Source organism: Moschus berezovskii, chromosome 9, assembly GCF_049115385.1.
Source record: "Moschus berezovskii isolate FMDL1 chromosome 9, NW_MosBer_1.0, whole genome shotgun sequence".
Lineage (NCBI taxonomy): Eukaryota > Metazoa > Chordata > Mammalia > Artiodactyla > Moschidae > Moschus > Moschus berezovskii.
The window spans coordinates 75,631,826-75,653,526 of NC_142468.1; the positions used below are offsets into that span (position 1 = coordinate 75,631,826).

General features: G+C 41.9%; 1 protein-coding gene across 2 annotated transcripts; it reads right to left on the bottom strand.

Moving 5' to 3' along the window:
• Positions 1 to 2,050: 2,050 nt before the first annotated feature.
• LOC129562996 (transmembrane and coiled-coil domain-containing protein 5B) lies at positions 2,051 to 17,885 on the bottom strand. 2 transcript variants are annotated; one of them, XM_088840305.1, is made up of 11 exons: positions 17,728 to 17,885; positions 16,905 to 17,054; positions 16,474 to 16,591; positions 16,136 to 16,186; positions 15,487 to 15,555; positions 13,847 to 13,903; positions 13,313 to 13,372; positions 12,689 to 12,753; positions 3,965 to 4,040; positions 3,323 to 3,366; positions 2,051 to 2,402 (listed from the first exon to the last, which is right to left on the bottom strand). In XM_088840305.1, the coding sequence occupies exons 1-11, from the start codon at positions 17,760 to 17,762 to the stop codon at positions 2,198 to 2,200; spliced, it is 930 nt and encodes a 309-aa protein (XP_088696431.1). In that variant the 5' UTR covers positions 17,763 to 17,885; the 3' UTR covers positions 2,051 to 2,197. The 2 variants fall into 2 exon arrangements, with proteins under 2 accessions (XP_088696431.1, XP_088696432.1); XM_088840306.1 differs by lacking the exon at positions 3,323 to 3,366 and adding an exon at positions 3,658 to 3,701 and having other exon boundaries at positions 2,051 to 2,396.
• Between the last annotated feature and the right edge of the window lie 3,816 nt (positions 17,886 to 21,701).

Here is a 21,701-nt window from a genome sequence, read left to right on the forward strand (position 1 = left end):
CAGACTTTTGAATGTTTTCCAGGCCCTTCAGGACCCAGCTTCCTATCTGGAGCCAGGCTCTCCTGGTGGCGGAAAAGGTCACTGTATTTCTGCAATGTGAATTTCCAATACAACTTTAAGGTTTCAGTCCCCAGATGATTGCTGACTACAAATAAGGAGGTACCTAGCCACAATTTTCCTAACCCGGTATTTCCTAGCCAGTCTTGATTGGGATGGGTCCACATCTATCTAGGATGTGATATGGGAAGGGCTGGGTATTGGAGGGGGACCTAGGCATTTCATGCACTCGTGAGGGACTGTGTGACCAGAGATGGGAATGACTCAGGAAGTAATGTTCTGTGGACACATCTCTTGGCCAGTTGCAAGTGTTTTCCTCACATACACCTGTAGTTTAGAATCAACCCAGTCCTGAAATCCTCCAGCCTAGGACATGTGTCTGGCCAGTGAACAGAGGATCAGCCAGGATATTGGTAGGAACCAGAACTCAGCTCGGAGGATTCCAATGAAGAGAGTTTAATGAAGGGATTATTAGAGAGGTGTGAGCAGGAAATCAGCAAAGGAAACTCAAAAGCAGCAAGAGGCACTCTCCACTTTCTAGGCCAGGTACTTGCTGTCTCCTATTGGCTCAGCAACCCACCTTGGTACCCACGTGCCTTCATTTCCTTCAGGTCTTGGTTATAATGCTACCTTCTCAAGGGAACGTTGTAACTGCTGCTCATCATCATTTCTTTCCTCCTCCCCCATATCCTAATATCATCTGATATTTTTATATTTTAATAATTTATTATCTGACTCTACTCACTACAGCTTCCCAGTGAGTGGCTCAGTGGTAAAGAATCTGCTTGTAACACAGGAGATGGAGGTTTGATCCCTCAGTCAGGAAGATCCCCTGGAGGAGGAAATGGCAATCCACTCCAGTATTCTTGCCTGGGAAATCCCATGGACAGAGGAGCCTGGTGGGCTACAGCCCATGCGTTTGCAAAGACTTGGACATGATTTAGTGACTGAGCATGTACACACCCACCACAATGAGAGCAGAGAGTTTTTTGCTGTTTCATTCATTGCTTTAATCCCAGAGCCTGGACCAAGAAAAAAGTTCAATGAATATTTGTTGAATGAATGAATGAACGAATACTGATTGGACTTCTTAGAGCTCAGAGAACTGTCCAAGACCCATCTTTCTGCTTCAACTTGTTAATCACACGCCTGCCTTTTGGAGGGAAGCCTGCCGAAATGCAATAGAGCTTGTATTTGGCCACAAGAGGGTGGTGTTGATCAGTTTTTCATTTTTTTTTTTTAAGGAGTCTTAAGACCATTCATTCACCCTCTCCTCCTTAGACCCCCAAAAGAAAATGTGGGATAGGTTCATGTCTGCAGCCAAAGTGAACACACAATGTGTCTCGTCCATCTTGGCATTGCTGTGCAAGTGAAATTCAGTTAAAACCTTTGCAAGAGAATGGTCTTGGAAGGAGAAAAGTCACCAGAAAGCAAGGGCCTCAGAATTGCATAGGAGGAAGGAGCTGCAAAAGGAAGATGCCTCCACTACTCAGCTTCAGCATCCAGTAGACGCTGCTCTCCAAGGAGTCTTTGTAAAGACACTATGCTTGGGGCCATGTGTGCTGATACAGAATCTAGGTATCAGAAACCCCACCCTTAAGATAGTAATGATACTGCAAGGCAGAAGTGGGCAGGCCAGTAAGGGAAGCCTGGAGAAGGTGGCAGCAGCATTTGGAAGGATCAGAGGAGGCATTATGGAAGGGAAGGCATTTGAATTATGATTTGATTTTATTATGGCACTTGAATTTTAGGGTAATTTTCTTCTCAATTGAGAATGAGTAACCATCTGTGTACATGTAAAAGGTCAGCTTTTCAGGCTATCCTACTCCTATAAAGACATAGAATAATATAAAATAAGAGAACTTTAGGGAAGATAATGTATGGTTATCTTCCCTACGGGACCCGTGGACCAAATTCTCAGACCAACACAGTGAACTCTGCTCAAACATATGTTTTATTTGAAAGAGAGACACTCTGGAGAAAATGTGTGGGAAGAAAATGAAATGAAGAGGTCAGGTGTCAAAGCAGCAGCTCTGAGTCAGAGCTCCTGCTTCTTTCCTGGCCCATTCCCCACTTGGGGGCCACAGCCATGCCCTCCTATCCACCTGGGTGCAGTGTGAAGCCCCCAGGTCACTCCAGACTAATGTGGTAGAACTTCTTCCACCTCTAGAGTGAGGAAGGGAAATAAGACATCCCTCAGCCTCTTCAAGGTGTCTCTGCTCATGACCATGGGCAGGGCGTCCACAAGGAGGTCTGGGTTTATGTACTGCAGGTAGAAAAGCACGTAACCCAGCAGCCTAAAGAAGATCATGACCATGAAGATAAAACACCTGAAATGCCTGCAGAGAGACATTCATCGTTAGCATGGGGGAAAGAGAGACCCCAGGAACCAGCAGCAGGAGGTGAACCTCACCTTCATAAATGACTGTGAATCGCTTTCTCTGGGCTAGCCTGATGGGGAAGTGGGGCATGCAGACACAAAGGGTGAGGGCAGGGGGTAGGTGATAATAAAAAAAGACCGATGTGGTGGTGAGGACTGGGATACAGCACTCGTGACTTTTAAGCCCTCCAACAGAATAGATGTCCACACAGAAGAGCTGGAGATGCAGAAGGATAAGACCTTCCAGGTACTACATATGCAGGCCTTTGTGGGGGTTGTCAGAAGAGATCCAGAACTGTACTCTTGTGAGTTTCATCATCAGTGATCTTCCCCACTCTACGACAGCAAGAACTTTTAGAATGTGAAATATGTCTGGGCCATCTCTGACATTAACATCCACAGAAAATGATTGGGTTGTGTTTTTTTTTTTGCTAAACATCAAGTACCAAAAGAAACCAACTTGGGAATTCCTTGGTAGTCCAGTGGTTAGAACTCCATGTGGGCTTTCACTGCTGAGTGTGTAGCCTCAATCTGTGGTCAGGGAACTAAGATCCTACAGGTCACATAGTGTGGCCAAAAAAGAAAGGAAGGAAGAAAAAAAAGAAAATAAGAAAGAAAAAGAAACTGAAACAATAATAGGTTGTGTGCATGTGTTTTCTTGTGTGCATCCAAGAAAATTCTACCCTGAAAACTGGCCCAAGGCTTTCCATCTTTAACTATACTAAAATGTCACAAATTGAAGCTTTTCATTAAAGTGCCACATGGAGCATCTTAGTCTCCTTGTTTCAAAAATTAAAAAAGAAAAGGCACAGAGGTCCAGTGATTTTTTTCTCTAAAATTTTGCAGCCTGCAGTAAAAGAACGAAGAACATTAATGCCCCTTGAACTCTCTTTCCAATAAAGAGGAGAGCAGATTATCAGGTTCAGGATCTGAAAAATAGAAAGGAGCCCTACTATGAGTCTTAAGAGTGGAAATTGAAATTAAAATGCAAGCGTCACCTTAAACGTCTCCAACACAGCTATTTCCTCCAGCCACCAAGTCCTACATAACTCTGGTTTTCAGAAAAGAAGAAAGGGAGAGATGGCAGAAATCTGGGGCTTGCCTGATATTTTCTGGTTGGTGGATGTGTTTATCCTTATTCTAGATGCTCTTATCAAGTCACTTACTACTACAGAGTGAACGTGACCTAGACTAGGAAAACACAAAATCCTACCACTTACCTGAACCAAAAGATTCTCTTCTGTTTCTTAATGATGGTCTTCTCCTGTGGGAAGCAATGAAAGCCACAGGTGTGCCTGTCCATGTGCTCATAGAGAGGCAGTGTAGCAGGGTGGCTAAGCGCTTGACCCAGGAGTCACTGGCTCTGCCACTTCCTAGCTTCTGTGGTGTGAAGCAAGGTACTGAACCTTGTTAATTTCCTACCTCTAAGGTTATTGAAAAGAAGGGAAGGGGCCACGGGGCAGGAAGGGGGAAGCCAGGGTAGGAAAGGACAGCGGAAAAATCCAATCTGGGGCAAAAGAAACTTACCATATTGCTTTGGATGGTCTCCACCAGAGTTGACCCCGGTTTCACTATTTGGGTGGAGTTGTTCTGGGCTTTGCATCTGGGTGACAAAGATAAGATCCAAGAATTAAGTAACATAATCTGTGGGACCGATGAAAGATGCTTTTCTAAGTCATGCAGAGTATGTGATTTATTTCCTAGATTCTTGATAACATTCACAAGGCTCAATATTCAAAATGCCTAATTGGTCAATATGCAAAGAAACAGGAAAATGTGGTCCAGTCTCAAGAGAAAAGACAACCAATGAAGAATAATCATGACACAACCCTGATGTTGGATTCACACTACAAAAATGTGAATTCTGTCTCCTGCTGGCAGTTCAAACTTCAGTTCAGGTCTGATATCCTCAGCTGGCCACAGAATGCCTTGGGAGTGCATGGTTTTGGAGGTCAGCTTGTGATTTGGTCAGAGTTTAGATAAAACTTGAGACTCTCCATCTCTAGCTCTGTTTTTTAATCCAGCAGTTTGACTTCCCTGAGCTCTGTCCCCTATTTTCTATCCCAGAAAGACTTTATGGTTCCCTCAAGACTTTTAAATTGACCTTCACATCAAGTTTAGCTTACCCTTAGACTCAGTTCAGTTCAGTTCAGCCGTTCAGTCATGTCTGACTGTTTGCGACCCCATGGACTACAGCACACCAGGCTTCCCTCTCCATCACCAATTCCTGGAGCTTACTCAAACTCATGTCCATCATGTCAGTTATGCCATCCAACCATCTCATCCTCTGTTATCCCCTTCTCCTCCCACCTTCAATCTTTCCCAGCATCAGGGTCTTTTCCAATGAGTCAGTTCTTCACATCAGGTGGCCAAAGTATTGGAGTCTCAGCTTCAGAATCAGTCCTTCCAGTGAATAATCAGGACTGATTTCTTTCAGGATTGACTGATTGGATCTCCTTGCAGTCCAAGGGACTCTCAAGAGTCTTCTCCAACACCACAGTTCAAAAGCATCAATACTTCAGCACTCACCTTTCTTTATAGTCCAACTCTCACATCCATAGATGACTATTGAAAAAACTATAGCTTTGACTAGATGGACCTTTGTTGGTAAAGTTATGTCTCTGCTTTTTGATATGCTGTCTAGGTTGGTCATAACTTTAATTCCAAGGAGCAGCCATCGTTTAATTTCATGGCTGCAGTCACCATCTGCAGTGATTTTAGAGCCCCCCAAAATAAAGTCTCTCACTGTTTCCTTTGTTTCCCCATCTATTTGCCATGAAGTGATGGGACTGGATGCCATGATCTTAGTTTTCTGAATGTTGCTTTAAGCCAACTTTTTCACTCTCCTCTTTCACTTTCATCAAGACGCTCTTTAAGTTCTTCTTCACCTTCTGCCATAAGGGTGGTGTCATCTGCATATCTGAGGTTAGTTATTGATATTTCCCCCGGCAATCTTGATTCCAGCTTGGGCTTCATTCAGCCCGGCATTTCTCATGATGTACTCTGCATATAAGTTAAATAAGTAGGGTGACAGTATACAGCCTTGACGTACTCCTTTCCCGAATTGGAATCAGTCTGTTGTTCCATGTCCAGTTCTAACTATTGCTTCTTGACCTGTATACAGATTTCTCAGAAAGCAGGTCAGGTGGTCTGGTATTCCCATTTCTTTAAGAATTTTCCACAGTTTGTTGTGATCCACAAAGTCAAAGGCTTTGGCATAGTCAATCAAGCAAAAGTAGATGTTTTTCAGGAGCTCTCTTGCTTTTTTGATGATGCAGTAGATGTTGGCAATATGATCTCTGGTTCCTCTGCCTTTCTAAATTCAGCTTGAACATCTGAAAGTTCATCATTCATATACTCTTGAAATCTGGCTTGGGGAATTTTGAGCATTACTTTACTAGCCTGTGAGATGAGTGCAATCGTGCAGTAGTTTGAGCATTCTTTGGCATTGCCTTTCTTTGAGACTGGAATGAAAACTGACCTTCCAGTCCTGTGGCCACTGCTGAGTTTTCCAAATTTGCTGGCATATTGAGTGCAGCACTTTCACAGCATCGTCTGTTAGGATTTGAAATAGCTCAACTGGAATTCCATTACCTCCACTAGCTTTGTTCATAGTGATGCTTCCTAAGGCCCACGACTTTGTATTCCAGGATGTCTGGCTCTAGGTGAGTGATACACCATCGTGATTATCTGGGTCATAAAGATCTTTTTTGTACAGTTCTGTGTATTCTTGCCACCTCTTCTTAATATCTTCTGCTTCTTTTAGGTTCACACCATTTCTGTCCTTTATTGAGCTCATCTTTGCATAAAATGTTCCCTTGGTATCTCTAATTTTCTTGAAGAGATCTCTAATCTTTCCCATTCTATTGTTTTCCTCTGTTTCTTTGCACTGATCACTGAAGAAGGCTTTCTTATCTCTCCTTGCTATTCTTTGGAACTCTGCATTCAAATGGGTATATCTTTCCTTTTCTCCTTTGCCTTTAGCTTCTCTTCTTTTCTCAGTTAATTGTAAGGCCTCCTCAGACAACCATTTTGCCTTTTTGCGTTTCTTTTCCTTGGGGATGGTCTTGATCCCTGCCTCCTGTACAATGTCATGGCCCTCCATCCATAGTTCTTCAGGCACTCTGTCTATCAGATCTAATTCCTTGAATCTATTTGTCATTTCCTCTGTATAATTGTAAGGGATTTGATTTAGGTCATACCTAAATGGTCTAGTGGTTTTCCCTACTTTCTTCAATTTAAGTCTGAATTTGGCAATAAGGAGTTCATGATCTGAGCCACAGTCAGCTCCTGGTCTTGTTTTTGCTAACTGTATACAGCTTCTCCATCTTTGGCTGCAAAGAATATAATCAATCTGATTTTTGTATTGACCATCTGGTGATGGCCCTCAGACTAAAAGTGATCAGATGAGAAAATTGCCTCTTGCCTTTCCCTTCTTTCAATTGTCAGGCCCACCTCCAGAATTTGCTTGGTTTTATTCACTCTCCAAGGCCTTCTGATTGTTCATTCATTTGTTTTATTTTGTTGTTCAGAGTTTAGAACTATGTCCTGCCAGAGGGTCAGTTAAAGTAAAAACTTAGACTTTTCATGGGAATCTTTTTGTAATCATCAAATATAGAAGAAAGGGGAGAAGCAGCCCAGATTTCAGAATCTGGCCTTTATAGTTTGCATCAGGCTAGTCCATCTCTGCAATCAACTATAAAAACTGGACAAAGTACATAAAACAACAATTTGAATGAATCAAAGAATGCAGTCAGAAGATGAGGGGATACATATCCTGAGCAAAGTAAAGCATACTGAGATAATCCCTTCATTCATCCAAGGCCTTTTCCCAAGGGCACTTGTCAATTCCTGGTACAGTGAATAGAGTCCAAGCAGCAAGTGGCAGCATCAATTGGCTGAGGAGACAGAGATTGGAGTTTAATTCCCTAAGGGGGGAAATCCAAGGAAAGAAGGAACCATAGAGAAATGAGTTCAAATATCTGCATGAACTTCCTTTAAGGTGATAGCTGGCTCTTAAGCTCTATTTGAGTAGCTCAGGATTCCAAGAAAGCCCAGAAAGCAGAAGATGCCTCAAGAACTGAGCAAAGATTATAGCAGTCATGCTGTTCTGGGAAGTAGAATTTGGAGTCTGAGACCTGTTACACTCAGACCCTGACGCTGGGAAAGATTAAAGGCCAAAGGAGAAGGGGTGATAGAGGATGAGATGATAAGAGAGCAGCACTGACTCAGTGGACATGAATTTGAGCAAACTCTGGGAGACAATGGAGGACAGAGGAGCCTGGCCTGCTGTAGTCCATGGGGTCACAGAGAGTCAGGCATGGCCTGACAGCTGAACAACAGCAAACATGGAGGCAGAGACTGGAGTTTAAGACCGTGAGAGGGGAAATCCAAGGAAGGGGTTCGGTCCTGAATCTTTCTATCCGAGCTGTTTCAGCTTCCTGCCCTTCGTCACTGCTGTTCAGTCTCTCAGTCATGTCCGACTCTTTGCAACCCCATGAACTACTGTGTGCCAGTTTTCCCTTTCCTTCAATATCTTCTGAAGTTCGCTCAAATTCACGTCCATTGAACGATGATGCCACCCAATCAGTTCATCCTCTGCCACCTTCTTCTCATCCTGCCCACAAGCTTTCCCAGCATCAGAGTCTCTTCCAGTGAGTTGGCTCTTCACATCAGGTGGCCAAAGTAATAGAGCTTCAGCTTCAGCATCAGTTCTTTCAGTGAATATTAATGGTTGATTTTCTTCAGGATTGTCTTGTTTGATCTTGTAGCCCAGTGAACTCTCAAGTGTCCTCTCCAGCACCACAAGATCGAAAGCATCAATTCTTTGGTGCTCAGACTTCTTTATGGTCCAACTCTCACATACATGCATGACTACTGGAAAAACCATACCTTTGACTCTACAAACTTTTGTTGGCAAAGTGATGTCTCTGTTTTTTAATTTGCTATCTAGGTTTGTCATAACTTTTCTTCTAAGGAGCAAGTATCTTTTAATTTCATGGCTGAAGTCACCATCTGCAGTGATTTTGGGGCCCAAGAAAATAGAATCTGTTTATACTTTTCTCCCATCTATTTGCCCACCACTATGAGGTGACGTGGAGAAGGAAATGGCAACCCACTCCAGTGTTCTTGCCTGGAGAATCCCAGGGACGGGGGAGCCTGGTGGGCTTCTGTCTATGGGGTCACACAGAGTCGGACATGACTGAAGTGACTTAGCAGCAGCAGCATGAGGTGACGGGACTGGATGCCATGATCTTTGTTTCTTGAATGTTGAGTTTTAAGCCAGCTTTTTCACTCTCTTCTTTTACCCTCATCAGGAGGCTCTTTAGTTCCTCTTCACTTTCTGCCGTTAGAGTGGTATCATCTGCATATCTGAGGTTGTTGATATTTCTCCCAGCAAATCTGTCCTTGGGTGAGTCATTTATCAATTCCTTTGCTTTTGAGGGATAGCGGTACATGAATTTTCAACTTCTGCAGAGGACTTGTGCCCCTAACCCCCACATTGTTCAATCTATAAATGAATTGTATTTCTATATACAGTTAGTAATGAATTAGAAAATCAAATTAACACTTATCTTATCTATAATAGCATCAAAAATATCAAATGTGAAACCTAGGAATAAATCTGATGAAAGATACACAAAACACTACAGAAAACTACAAAACATGTTTATGAAAAATTAAATAAGATCTAAATACATGTAGGGATAAAAATGTTCATGACTTGGAAAACTCAGTGTTGTTTAGATATTGTTCATCTCCAGACTTATCTATAGATTCCATATAATTACAATCAAAATCTCAGCAATATTTTTTTGGTAGAAATTTAGAAGCCAATTTTAAAATTTATATGGAAATTCAAAGAGCCAAAAATAGCTAAGATGGTCTTGAAGAACAGCAAAAAGTTGCAGAACTTAAGATATGATAAATCAAAACTAATTATAAAACTAAATTGTAATTGTAATCCCTGTCAGTCAGTCAGTTCAGTTTTAAAGAGTCATGTCCAGCTCTTTGCGATCCCATGGACTGCAACATACCAGGCTTCCAGTCCATCACCAACTCCTGGAGCTTGCTTAAACTCTCATCCATCGAGTCGGTGATGCTATCCAACCATCTCATCCTCTGTCGTCCCCTTCTCCTCCTGCCTTCAATCTTTCCCAACATCAGGGCCTTTTCCAATGAATCAGTTTTTCGCATCAGGTGGCAAGAGTATTGGAGTCTCAGCTTCAGCATCAGTCCTTGCAATGAATATTCAGGACTGATCTCTTTTAGGATGGACTGGTTGGATCTCCTTGCAGTCCAAGGGACTCTCAAGTGTCTTATCCAACACCAAAATTCAAAAGCATCAATTTTTGGTCCAATTTTTTATGATCCAACTCTCACATCCATACATGACTACTGAAAAACCATAGCTTTTATTATATAGACCTTTGTCGGCAAAGTAATGTCTCTGCTTTTTAATATACTGTCTAGGTTGGTCATAGCTTTTCTTCCAAGGAGCAAGTATCTTCTAATTTCATGGCTGCAGTCACCACCTGCAGTGACTTTGGAGCCCAAAAAAAGAAAATCTCTCACTGTTTCCATTGTTTCCCCATCTATTTGCAATGAAGTGATGGGACTGGATGCCATGATCTTAGTTTTCTGAATATTGAGCTTTAAGCCAACTTTTTCACTCTCCTCTTTCACTTTCATCAAGAGACTTTTTAGTTCCTCTTCACTTTCTGCCTTAAGGGTGGTGTCATCTGCATATCTGAGGTTATTGATATTTCTCCTGGCAATCTTGATTCCAACATGTGCTTCATTCAGCCAGGTATTTTGCATGATGTACTCTTTATATAAGTTAAATAAGAGGGTGACAATATATAGCCTTGACATACTCCTTTCCTGATTTGGAACCAGTCTGTTGTTCCATGTCCAGTTCTAACTGTTGCTTTTTGACCTGCATACAGATTTGTCAGGAGGCAGGTCAGGTGGTCTGGTATTCCCATCTTTTTAAGAATTCCTGTTTGCCAACCAAGGTCCGTCTGGTCAAGGCTACGGTTTTTCCAGTGGTCATGTATGGATGTGAAAGTTGGACTGTGAAGAAAGCTGATCGCCGAAGAACTGGTGCTTTTGAACTGTGGTGTTGGAGAAGACTCTTGAGAGTCCCTTGGACTGCAAGAAGATCCAACCAGTCCATTCTAAAGGAGATCTGTCCTGGGTGTTCATTGGAAGGACTGATGCTAAAGCTGAAACGCCAATACTTTGGCCACCTCATGCGAAGAGTTGACTCACTGGAAAAGACTCTGATGCTGGGAGGGATTGGGGGCAGGAGGAGAAGGGGACAATAGAGAATGAGATGGCTGGATGGCATCACCGACTCGATGGGCATGAGTTTGAGTGAACTCCGGGAGTTTATGATGGACAGGGAGGCCTGGTGTGCTGCGTTTCATGGGGTCGCAAAGAGTCGGACACGACTGAGCGACTGAACTGAACTGATGTTTGTAGTCTATGCCTCTATCCTTGTGTAGTATTGGCACAGGATAGACACACAAACTAATGGTACAGAATAAAATATCCAGAAACAGACACACACATATTTTAATATGTCACCACCTTACTTAAAAAACAAGGCACCACTAAAAATGCATGCTCTTTTAAATAAATGATGCTGGGCCAACTGGCTATCCACACATGGAAAAAATGCATTTTCATCTCTACCTCACACCAAAAAAAAAAACCAACAAATTTCATATGAATGTTTACATTCATTTGAATGTAAAAGGCAAAACAAACAGAAAATTCTTTGGGAAAGCATTAAATAATAGTTTTATTACCGAGAAAAAGTACTGAGCAAAAAAAAAAAGAAAAAACTTTCATGGATTGGATTTCCTTAAAATTAAGAAATTTTTTATCAAATGATTCCATTAAGAGAGTAAAATAGAAAAGCCATAGAAATGACTGTAAGATGTGTGTGTGTGTATGTGTCCATCCATACCGACAATCCGTTCCGTTCCGTTCAGTCACTCAATGGACCTCATAAAAAAAAAAAAATAAGGAAATCCTATAAACCAATAAGAAAAAGATGGATAATCTCCCAAATAAAGGCAAAAGACTTATTATAAAAGCAGATAACAAAATTTCAAGTAAGCATTTTAAGGTATATATATTAATAATCAATAGTGAAATGCATTATTAAAATAAAAATTAGATATCACTCTCCTGCCAGAGTGGTTAAAATTACAATGACTGTAAATATGAAGTGAAAATGAGGAACAGAATAACTGGAACCAGTACAGATTCTCATTGGAGGAGATTCTGATAGTCCACTTTGGAAAATCATTTGAATTTATCTAATAAAGCCACAGATATGTATACCCTGTGACTTTGGAATTCTACTCCTTGGTATATAACTGACAGAAATGAGTATATATGTCCACCAAAATACATGCACAAAAATGTTTATAACAACTTTAGTTGAATAACTCCAAACTGGAAATGACCAAAATGTTCATCAATGGTAAAATAGATAAATTGTGCCATATTCCTACAATAGAATACTATATACAGCTAGGAAGAGGATGAACCACAGAGCCATGCAGCAATGTGGATAAATGTCAGTGAAAGCCAGAGACAAGGGAGAAAGTACTGAGTTCACATGAAGTTCAAGATCAGACAAAACCAAGAAGAAATGACAGAAGTTAGAATCACGGTTACCTTTGCAAGAAACGACAGAGAAGAGAGCACAGGGAGCCTTTTGGTGTACTCAGAATGTTCTATATCTTGATCTGAGTCATGTTAACACACCACTTGAGATTTGTGCACTCTCTGTATATTGCATAATACAATATAATACATAACACAGTTAAAGAGTATAAGCAAACAATGGAAAGTGTGTCAAGTCCTAAACCATGAAAGTCTACAAATACAGAATGTATGTAAATGGCTATCATTGGGGCCCCCAGTAGGGGTTCACCATGTCCTGGGAAAGGGGTCAGCACAATCAGTTTTTTCAAGAACAACACTCAACTGAGGACATACGAAAAGAACATAAAAAAAGAGACCTTTTAAACACCAACTGCTGAGAAAGACAAGAGAGAAGCCTGAATGCTGATGATTTTTCAGTACAGAACAGGGAGCAGAAGTTGACAGGGATAACTTGTTGGGGGTTATTTATAGTGACACAAACTGGTCTGAGAAGTACTCTGCCCTTTGAGGACCGCTGGGGACTATAGCTTCATCCCACCAACAAGGTCATTTTCCCAAACTTACACTTCTTTTTCAAGAAGCAGCATCTCCTTTTCCTTTTCCATCTGTCTCAGAATTTCCTGGTATTTCTTCCCATGGAAATAAAAAAATATTGGTCATAATCAAGAATTTCTGTATATATCATTTCAACGTCATTGATAAAAGATTCTCTTAAGACTAACTCCTAATTTTCCAAATGGTGCATGCAAGAATGTACACACACAAATATGAAGACATTCTAATAAAAATTAGGATATTAGTGACTGGATGGATACATATGGAAAAAAAGGGAAAAGAATTCTCTCTTTGGATCCTGCTTGTAGGAAAAGCCCAGCTCTCACACTTAGTAGCTATGTTTTCAGAGCACGTTACCAAACTTCTTTGAACCTGTGTCCTCTTGATCATAACAACATGATCCTCAAAGGGTTACTGGACAAACTAACTGAGAAAACTACTGTATGATGATTGCTTAAAAATACTATATGTGCCAGTATAAATAAATCCTTAACATACATCTGGTTCTTGTTGTCGCTGTTGTATAAACAGTATTCCCCCAGTGGCAGATTTTAGCCTAAATGAGAAACCAAGGGATCCATGGCATTGGAACAATTCTGCCTCTACTATGACTTGTCCCCAGAGGCAGTGTACCTTTATGTAGTGGGCCTGATCCTCACAGAGCTGATACACAGATTGATAGTCACTCTCTATCTAGAAAGAAAAGAGAATTAACAAATTTCATGGATTAAATCATAATGAAGCCTGGTCTGCTCCCAACTGGTGCATTGGCTATTTGGCTGGTTACCTAGCAACTTCTTACCAGGGAAAGCAACCACATCATTAAGCCGGTGATCTCATCATTCATGGGCAGGGTCTAATTTTTTTTCCCAGGTTCTCATATGCCTTTTACATGAGACATCAGGAGATGTTTCAGGGCACTTAAATATGGACTTCAACAACCGTGTTTGAGTATTTGAGGTAGAGGGGTATTTAAGGAATGACAAGTCCAGTACTTTTAACATAAGTTTTCTTTTCCTTTACCTGCAGGTGAGTCAGAAATTCACTTGCCAGATATTCTTGCTCCTCCCCCTCCCATACCTCCAACTGTTCTGTTTATAAAACCTCTGGGGTTCTCTCTCATTTGTATCCTGAACAGATGCTCAGTGGAGGAGACTCCACATCTACCTTGACCAATTCCTTCTCTTGACTGGCACAGGATTCTGTTGACTTCTGTAGTTTCACCTGTTAAAGACAGCGTGTGACAGCAGAAGGTTGAGAGCATTCTTTTGTGAAAGCAAATGGGTAATATTCATCATCCACCAGACAGGCAATGAGCATGATGGTGGTGGTGGAGGTGGTGGTGGTGGTTTAGTCTCTAAGTTGTGTCCTTCTCCAGGGGATCTTCCTGATCGAGGGATCGAACCCATGTCTCCTGCATTGCAAGCCATGTCCTGCACTGCAGGCAGACTCTTTACTGTTGAACCACCAGAGAAGCCCAGGTTATGATAATGGCTATCATATAGTGAAGACAGACCATAACAATCTGGAGTGGGCAATATTATTGGCCCATTTTCAGGTGAGGAGATAAAAGCAAGGAGAGGTTAAGTGCATGACTTATTTAAAATCACACAGTGGCAGAGTCGACGTTTAAACCTTGGTTTTCTCACTGCCCAGTCTTTGGACCTAATCACCCTTCTTCCTCCAGTCCTACTGACTAAAGTGCCAACCTGTTCCTCCATCTTGTACTCCACTGGGTGCACTCACATGCAGCCTGAATCATGGAGCAAAAGAGAAACTTCCTGCCTCTTTTTCAGAGAAAAACAGAACAGGAGTGCTCTGGCATGCTGGGCTCAGCTAAATGGTCATTCAGTTCAGTTCAGTTCAGTCGCTCAGTCGTGTCCGACTCTCCGCAACCCCATGAATCACAGCACGCCAGGCCTCCCTGTCCATCACCAACTCCCGGAGTTCACTCAAACTCATGTCCACAGAGTCAGTGATGCCATCCAGCCATCTCATTCTCTGTCGTCCCCTTCTCCCCGCCCCCAACCTTTCCCAGCATCAGAATCTTTTCCAGTGAGTCAACTCGTCGCATGAAGTGGCAAAGTATTGGAGTTTCAGCTTTAGCATCAGTCCTTCCAATGAACACCAAGGATTGATCTCCTTTTTGCCACATAAAGCTGCAGAGAGCACCTCAATAGGATTTCTGCCCCCTCCTGGGCATCCAATTCATCTTTTCATTCAACAAATATCTACTGAGCTACTACCATGTGCCAGACATTATTCTAGGCACTGGGGAACTAGGTGTGAACCACACAGACAAAACTTCATGTCCTCATTGGGTTTGCCACCTAGTAAAAATTCAATTAAAAAAAAAAACTTCCTTAAGTTATGGGTTAGAAAATCAAATACAATTGTTGACCTATCCTTCTGCAACTGTGGAAGTTAGTATTCTCTTCTCCCTTGACTATCTGTATGTGTGTGTCATTTAGATAATAAATTTTTAGAGAGCAGGTCCCAGTGGGCATTAAGAATGTATGTCCTATTGACTGATGGATGAAGAGATCTCTGGAGCAATTCCCTTCACTTTGGGGCATTGTAGTCATCTCTGCCACCAGTGTGACTAAAACTAAAGTTTTGAATGCAGCAAAATAATTTATGAATGCCACCCAGATCAGGGGGTAAAGCAGAGGGAACAAAGGACACTGGCTCACCTCTGTGAGCACACAGACAGACTTAGCCTGACGCGTTCTTGGAAGCTATTCCTCCCCAAAGTTAGAACGACACCACATCTCCCAGAAAATCGGTAGATTTGCTTTTCTACTCACCTTCAATTCTGCCAACATCTGCTTTAGGGCTTCTTTATCCGGGCCAACATTCTTAAATTTCCTTGAAATCTGAAATACCATCCCCCAAATTGTAAACTCAATAAAGCATCCAGACATGAAAGTGTGGCATAGATTTAGACTCAAAGGTCTCAAAGTAGCAGATAAGTGGTTAGTTAATTCAGATCCCAGATGGAAGCTTAATAGAAGAGTGTCTCTTCCTTCCTCTGGAATCTGCCTGACTCCACGCCAGCTGAACAGACCTTTTTGTTCCCAGAGCCCATGAAAAGCACAGCACAAAGAGGCAAGGCAGGTGGGGAGAGAGGGACGAGAAACTGGTGCAGAGCAGTTGTGGGAGGGAGGGACAATTCTCTCCTCTCACATTCCTTTAACCTTCCCATCCCAGAGCTGTAATTCCCAGAGACAAAGGATGGTATCAATTAGCCAGTTTGTTTTAAGAGATTTGGAAGGCAGATTGGGAGGGTGCACGCACATTTTGTCAGATCCTCTTCCTCCTGTCTTTCTGACTGGGGAGTTCAGGAAGATGATGAACCCTACTGGGATGCCTAAGAAATGAGCCTCCTTTCAAGAATGGGCTTATTATCCTGGGACCACCCCCTCCCCCCCAAAAAAAAAGCCAGGCCCACCTTACCTCCTTCTGCACCTCCACCACGCTCCTGCTTAGAATTTCCTTATTTTTTTCCTGGGGAAAGAAAGAGGTAAAGGATACAAACCTCACCCTACTCTCAAACCCTCTTCCTCACTGGGCCACTGAAATCCCATCCAGGGACGAGGGCCCCACACAGAGGATCTGGGAACAGAGCCCAGGTCTCGCCCCCATGGCGAACACATCATGCCCAAAACACTTTGGTAGACAGCTGTGATTTCCACAGACACAGCAGTGGCCAGCGATGATGGTCCCCTGGGAAAGAGAGAGTGGTGGACTGCAGCAAAAGGCATCACACTGTCCTTTTCTAGACACCTCCTTACCAGCTTTGCTGTCTCTAATTCCAGGTCCCGCAGGGCTTCCTCCTTCTCAGATATGAGGTGGTTCAGCTCCTCCCTCTCTCTGGCTTGTCTGACTGACAGCGTGATATCTCTTTCCAGACTGAAACATAGTCACCCAGGGGTGGCTCAGTCCGAAGGAAGCTGCCAGGGCCCCAGCTTAAGAAGCTACTGCCAAGGTCTCAGGGAGCCAAAGTGACCACCCAATGCAGTGGCAATAAAATAATGACTTAATGTGGAAATATAGTGAAAAATCTGTACATAAAACCTTTTGAGGACACCACTGTTTATGGTTCAGAATTTAAACAACTTGCCTCAATTCATGGACAAAGAAGTAAACTTTCCTCCCACCCACCTCTTGACCCCAAGGGGCATTCAGATGAGGAGACCTTTCCCATCCAACTACAAAGCCTGACCTTTGAATAGTTTCTTCTTTCTCTTGAATTTTTTTGAGAAGAACCCGATTTGCCTCATCCATTCTCTGCAAGTCCTTTTCAAGGTCTGAGTTCAGGGAGTCCAGGTTCTGCTTTGTGACTTCTAGTTTTGGTATTTCCATCACCTCCTGCCTGCAGGAAAATCATCTTCATTACCAAACTCAGGACAGGAAAACGTATGAGCTGTCATCTCATTTATTGCCCTGTCTTTTGTTGTCACTATGCCTCTCCAGCCTTGCATTATCATTGTCCACAATAAATTGATTTCTATGATGTTTTGCATAAAGCAAATTCTTGGAGTCAAATCACATTCTAATTTTAAATATTATAAATGGAACCCATTACAACACAAATCTTTTATGAAGCAAAAGAAATATTTTTTTCATTTGAATAATTATATTCTAAATTACTCGTTTTCAAAAAATTTATACAGAGTATGTGGACTCCACGCCACACCTATAAAGGATTCAAGGACGAGGCATGTTTTCAGTCTTCTTTCGTTATAGTCTGCTAAGGAGTTTATTATATTGAAAACCTTCTGCACTAGTCATGTAGGAACATGGACTGGGTAAGGGGCAGGGACGAGGGTCTTTTCCCCAAATAAGACTGATTTGCTTTTGGAGACATTGGCTGTCTCTACAAACCCCACTTCTAGTCTGATGAAGTCTAAAGAACTGAAACCAACGCCTTTCCTCCCTAGGAAGGCTTCCAGGCTTGAGGATGCTGTCCTGCACTGTCAAGGTTTTCTTCCTTACTGGATTGCAGTAGATGCTTCCAGTACTAGTTCCTCGTTCTTGTTACTTACACATCATCCAATAGGTCCTGTCCAGCTTCTTCCATTGTAGGTCTCCTATGTTGTGAATATAAACATGTGTCATGGAAACAAAGCTTCCAGTGTTCAACATAGTCATTAGCCCAGGAAAGAGCAGAGAAAAGGTTTGACCAGGCAAGACAGAACCAAGACTAAACCTATGCTTCCTAGACCCTTTCATATTTCAGGATCAGTTGTAATATTTTGCTAGATTTCCGTAAGCCAGATCTTACTGTACAGAAATCTTTTCATTTTCACAAAAGTGCTTTTACACTTTGGCTACCTTGCCCCGTTCTTGCCTGCACATTGGCAGGTAAAGTGCTAGGGGAACTCAAGTTTGTGACTATCGGCAAACACACTGAGAGTTTATTTCTAACCCTGACCTTCAGGGAGACTTATGAAAAAAGAATAATAGAAAAATTGGAGGCTATAAAAGAATTGGTTGGCTGATTTCTGTTGGTCTATAGCCATCCTACTTTTTTTTTACAAACTCTAGATATTATGGCTGGGTTGATCCTGAAATGGGAACAGATAAAGCAGCCTGGGCAACAGGATACAATGACTGAAAGGGGTTATATGAAAATATCAGGTTCTCAGGGATGGTATCTGCTCCACTGTATCAAAATTAAAGTTCAGGACTGAACCCAATCTAACAAAAGGAGTACACCAAATCTCCTTTCACATTCCATCTTCTCTTCCTTCTCTCTTTCTTTGAAGCTTTTTTGTTTTGGTTTTAATTCCCCATTTAACTCCTTGTACCTTCCTCTCCTTTCATAGCCCTCCCTGCATTTCCCTTTTCTTTCTATTCTCTTTACGCATTAGGAAGCCCAGCTTGTGATGATGCCCTTGAGCTCACCCTTCTCTTCTCAACAGAGATTTCTTCTGCTCCCGCTGAGATTTCCAACTGAATGTCACAAGTTTCAGAAAAGCTATCTCCTTGATGATGACATTCTCCACATACAGCTGGACCTGGCATCTCTAGCCGGGTGGGGCCGCATGTCATAGTGGATAGGGGTGGGTGGGGTGAAAGCAGCTCCTTGTCATCTCTGCAGGCAGAGTGACAGCAGAGTTCAGAACTTTAGGACAGTTTAATTCTCTTCCTAAAGAGCGACAGGACCCACAGAACAAATTTCTGGACACATTTTAAACTGCTCTGAAACAGCACTCATCTCTATGGGACACATTTCTTCATTTCCCCAAATACATTGACCCAGCAGTAGTTGATATCATGCTCATTTCCTTCACAACCTCTGTGTGGTGTGTGAGCAAATTACTGTACCCAAATCCAAACCAAGCACGTCTAGTCAATGCAGTCAAGAGGTGAGAGGTAGGAACGTCTGAGAGCAGGGTGGGAAGAATATGAAAGATATATTATCTACGAGCCAAGCAAATCCTCATTCTTAACCAAGCTGGATTTTTGGAGCGGCAAAACAAATTTATTTATTTTTCCTAAGGAGGCACTGCCAAATCTTTGGGAAGGAAAGCCTGATGTTTCAAAGGTAGTGAGTATGTGGAGGTCGAGGTGGAAGGAGGAAAGAGGAGGGTTAGATCCAGAGACCCTACTCAACTGCTCACTTATAAAGAATTCTATTCTCTTTTTTTCTTTTTTTTGAGATCTTAAATTACTGGAATAGTAGATGGGATTTTACGTTATCAATGTCACTCTACTAACCAGTTCTAGATTCCCGTCTGTATTGATGGAGGAAATGAGGCGAGATACAGAATTGGTGAGATATTTAAGTCCTTGGAAAGGCCTTACAGAACATACCACTCTCTCTCCAGAAAAATCTCTCTCCCACACAATTATCTGTCATGAGCTTATCCATCCTTCCCAGCTCAGCTCAAATGCTGCCTCTTCTACACTCTCTCAGATACCACACCCTCAAATCCTGGCAAAATTAATCCCTCCAACCTCTATTCTCTTTTGTTATTTTATGTTGTTTTTAGGAATGTGCTCACAATGGTCTTCACTCCACAGTTAACCTATAAACTTCTTGAAATAGCGTATTTGAATCAAAGCCATTTTGATTTCCCTCCTGATTTGTACTCCAGGGGTACCATTTGCAGAATTCAATAGGAATGGTGCCCCCTGGAGTTGTTCAAGAAGAGGATGACCCTGAAAACAGAGAGTGGGTTAGATACAGAAAGCACGCAAATCAAAACCAAATTTCACTGGGTGTCATTCTATCCTGGCACTTTGAAGCTGTGGTACCCGGGACATGGCTTCATCTCTCTGAGGTCAGGTTTCCTGACCTGTAAGATGTGCGTTCCTCCTGCTTCACAAAGTTACGTGTGCTCAGTTGCTTAGTTGTGTGCAACTCTGCGGCCCCGTGGACTGTAGCCCACCATGCTCCACTGTCCATGGAATTTTCCAGGCAAGACTACTGGGGTGGTTGCCACTTTCTACTCCAGGAGATCTTCCCAACCCAGGGATCGAACCTACATGTCTTGTATCTCCTGCATTGGAAGGTGGATTTTTTACTGTTACTGTCACCTGGGAGATTAAATGAACTAACATATGTAAAACTCCTAACCTTGTGTGTGGCATGCGTAAGTACTTAATTCTCATCATAAGCCAACACAAAATATGTTTCATTGTTTTATCTTATATTACCTTTGCACATGGCATATAGCTGAATGTTTTCAGCATGAATGAATGAAAGAATGAGTGAATGAACAATTCATTCCACTCCCTTTATCTAGAACAGTAGATACATCCTCCTTGTCCTCTCCACCCTCCTAGGAGATGCTTACCCGTGCACTCCCATTAGTACACTCTCATTGGCAATACAGCACCCCGTAGCAGAATTCTCAACAAAGGGCCACACCCCCCAGGAGGCCAATCTGTAATCACTGGGGATGTAGTTTGAAAGTCTCTGTTAAACTCCTTAGAGCAGTAGGCACCTCTGATTGAGAATCAGTGATGAAGACCATATTCTCTCCACTAACTGCACCCTCCTTTCTTTAAAGACACCACAACAAGGACTTCCTTGGTGGTTTAGTGGTTCAGACTCCACAGTTCAACTGCAGGGCACATGGGTTGTCCCCTGTATTAGGTTGTAATTATTTTTGTTTTAGCTATTCTAATTGATTTGCAGTAATAGTTCATCACGGTCTTGACCTGCATTTATTTACCTAATGATTAGTGATGGTGAACATTGCTTAGTTTACCACTTACATATTCTCCTTGGTGAGATGTCTCTTCATGTTCTTTGCCTATTTTCTTCTTGGATTATTTTTTCTTGCTGAGTTTGGGGAATTATTTATATATTTTAAGTACAAATCCTTTGTCAAACATTTTCTTCCAGCCTATAGCTTTTCTTTCATCCTACTAACAGTTTTCACAGAGCAAAATTTTAAAATTTTAATGTCAGTTTATGGATATTTTTTCTTTTATGGATCATGCCTTTGTTTGATCCAAGCCCTAAGTCCTTAAGTTATTTTACTATGTTTTCTTCTAATTTTATGTTTAGTTTTCCATTTTACATTTACATCTATGATCCATTTTCAGTTAATTTTTTGTATGAGGTTTTATACTGAGGTTCATTTCCTTGTCTTTGAATGTCCAATTCCTCCAGCACTATTTGTTGAAAAGATTAACATTCTTCCAATGAATTGTTTTTGCACCTTTGTCAATTGGCCAAATCATCATCTTTCAACAGGTTCACCTAGTTAAATCCAGTTGTGGTAATACAACATTTAGCTCCTAGGTAAATGCTGTTGTGATTTTTTTTTTTTTTTTCCTTTTCAACGGAAAAATAGAATATAGAGTTAAATCTATTTTTTTCTGGGCTTCTCAAGTAACTCTATTAGCATTTGGGCTTCCCTTGTGGCTCAGATGGTAAAGAACCTGCCTGTAATGCGGGAGACATGGCTTTGATCCCTGGGTCGGGGAAGACCCCCTGTGGAGAAGGAAATGGCAACCCACTCCACTTAGTATTCTTGTTGGACATGACTGAGCAACTAAC

Bases quoted from the DNA above. Each gene is read 5' to 3' on its own strand.
- LOC129562996 (XM_088840305.1), bottom strand. From the start codon at position 17,762: ATGGAAGAAGCTGGACAGGACCTATTGGATGATGT. The intron at 16,592-16,904 runs GTCAGGCTTTGT...ACTATGTTTCAG, and splicing joins AAAGAAGAAACTATTCAAAG to TCTGGAAAGAGATATCACGC. The intron at 13,904-15,486 runs GTGAGTAGAAAA...TGTCTTTAACAG, and splicing joins AGATGTTGGCAGAATTGAAG to GTGAAACTACAGAAGTCAAC.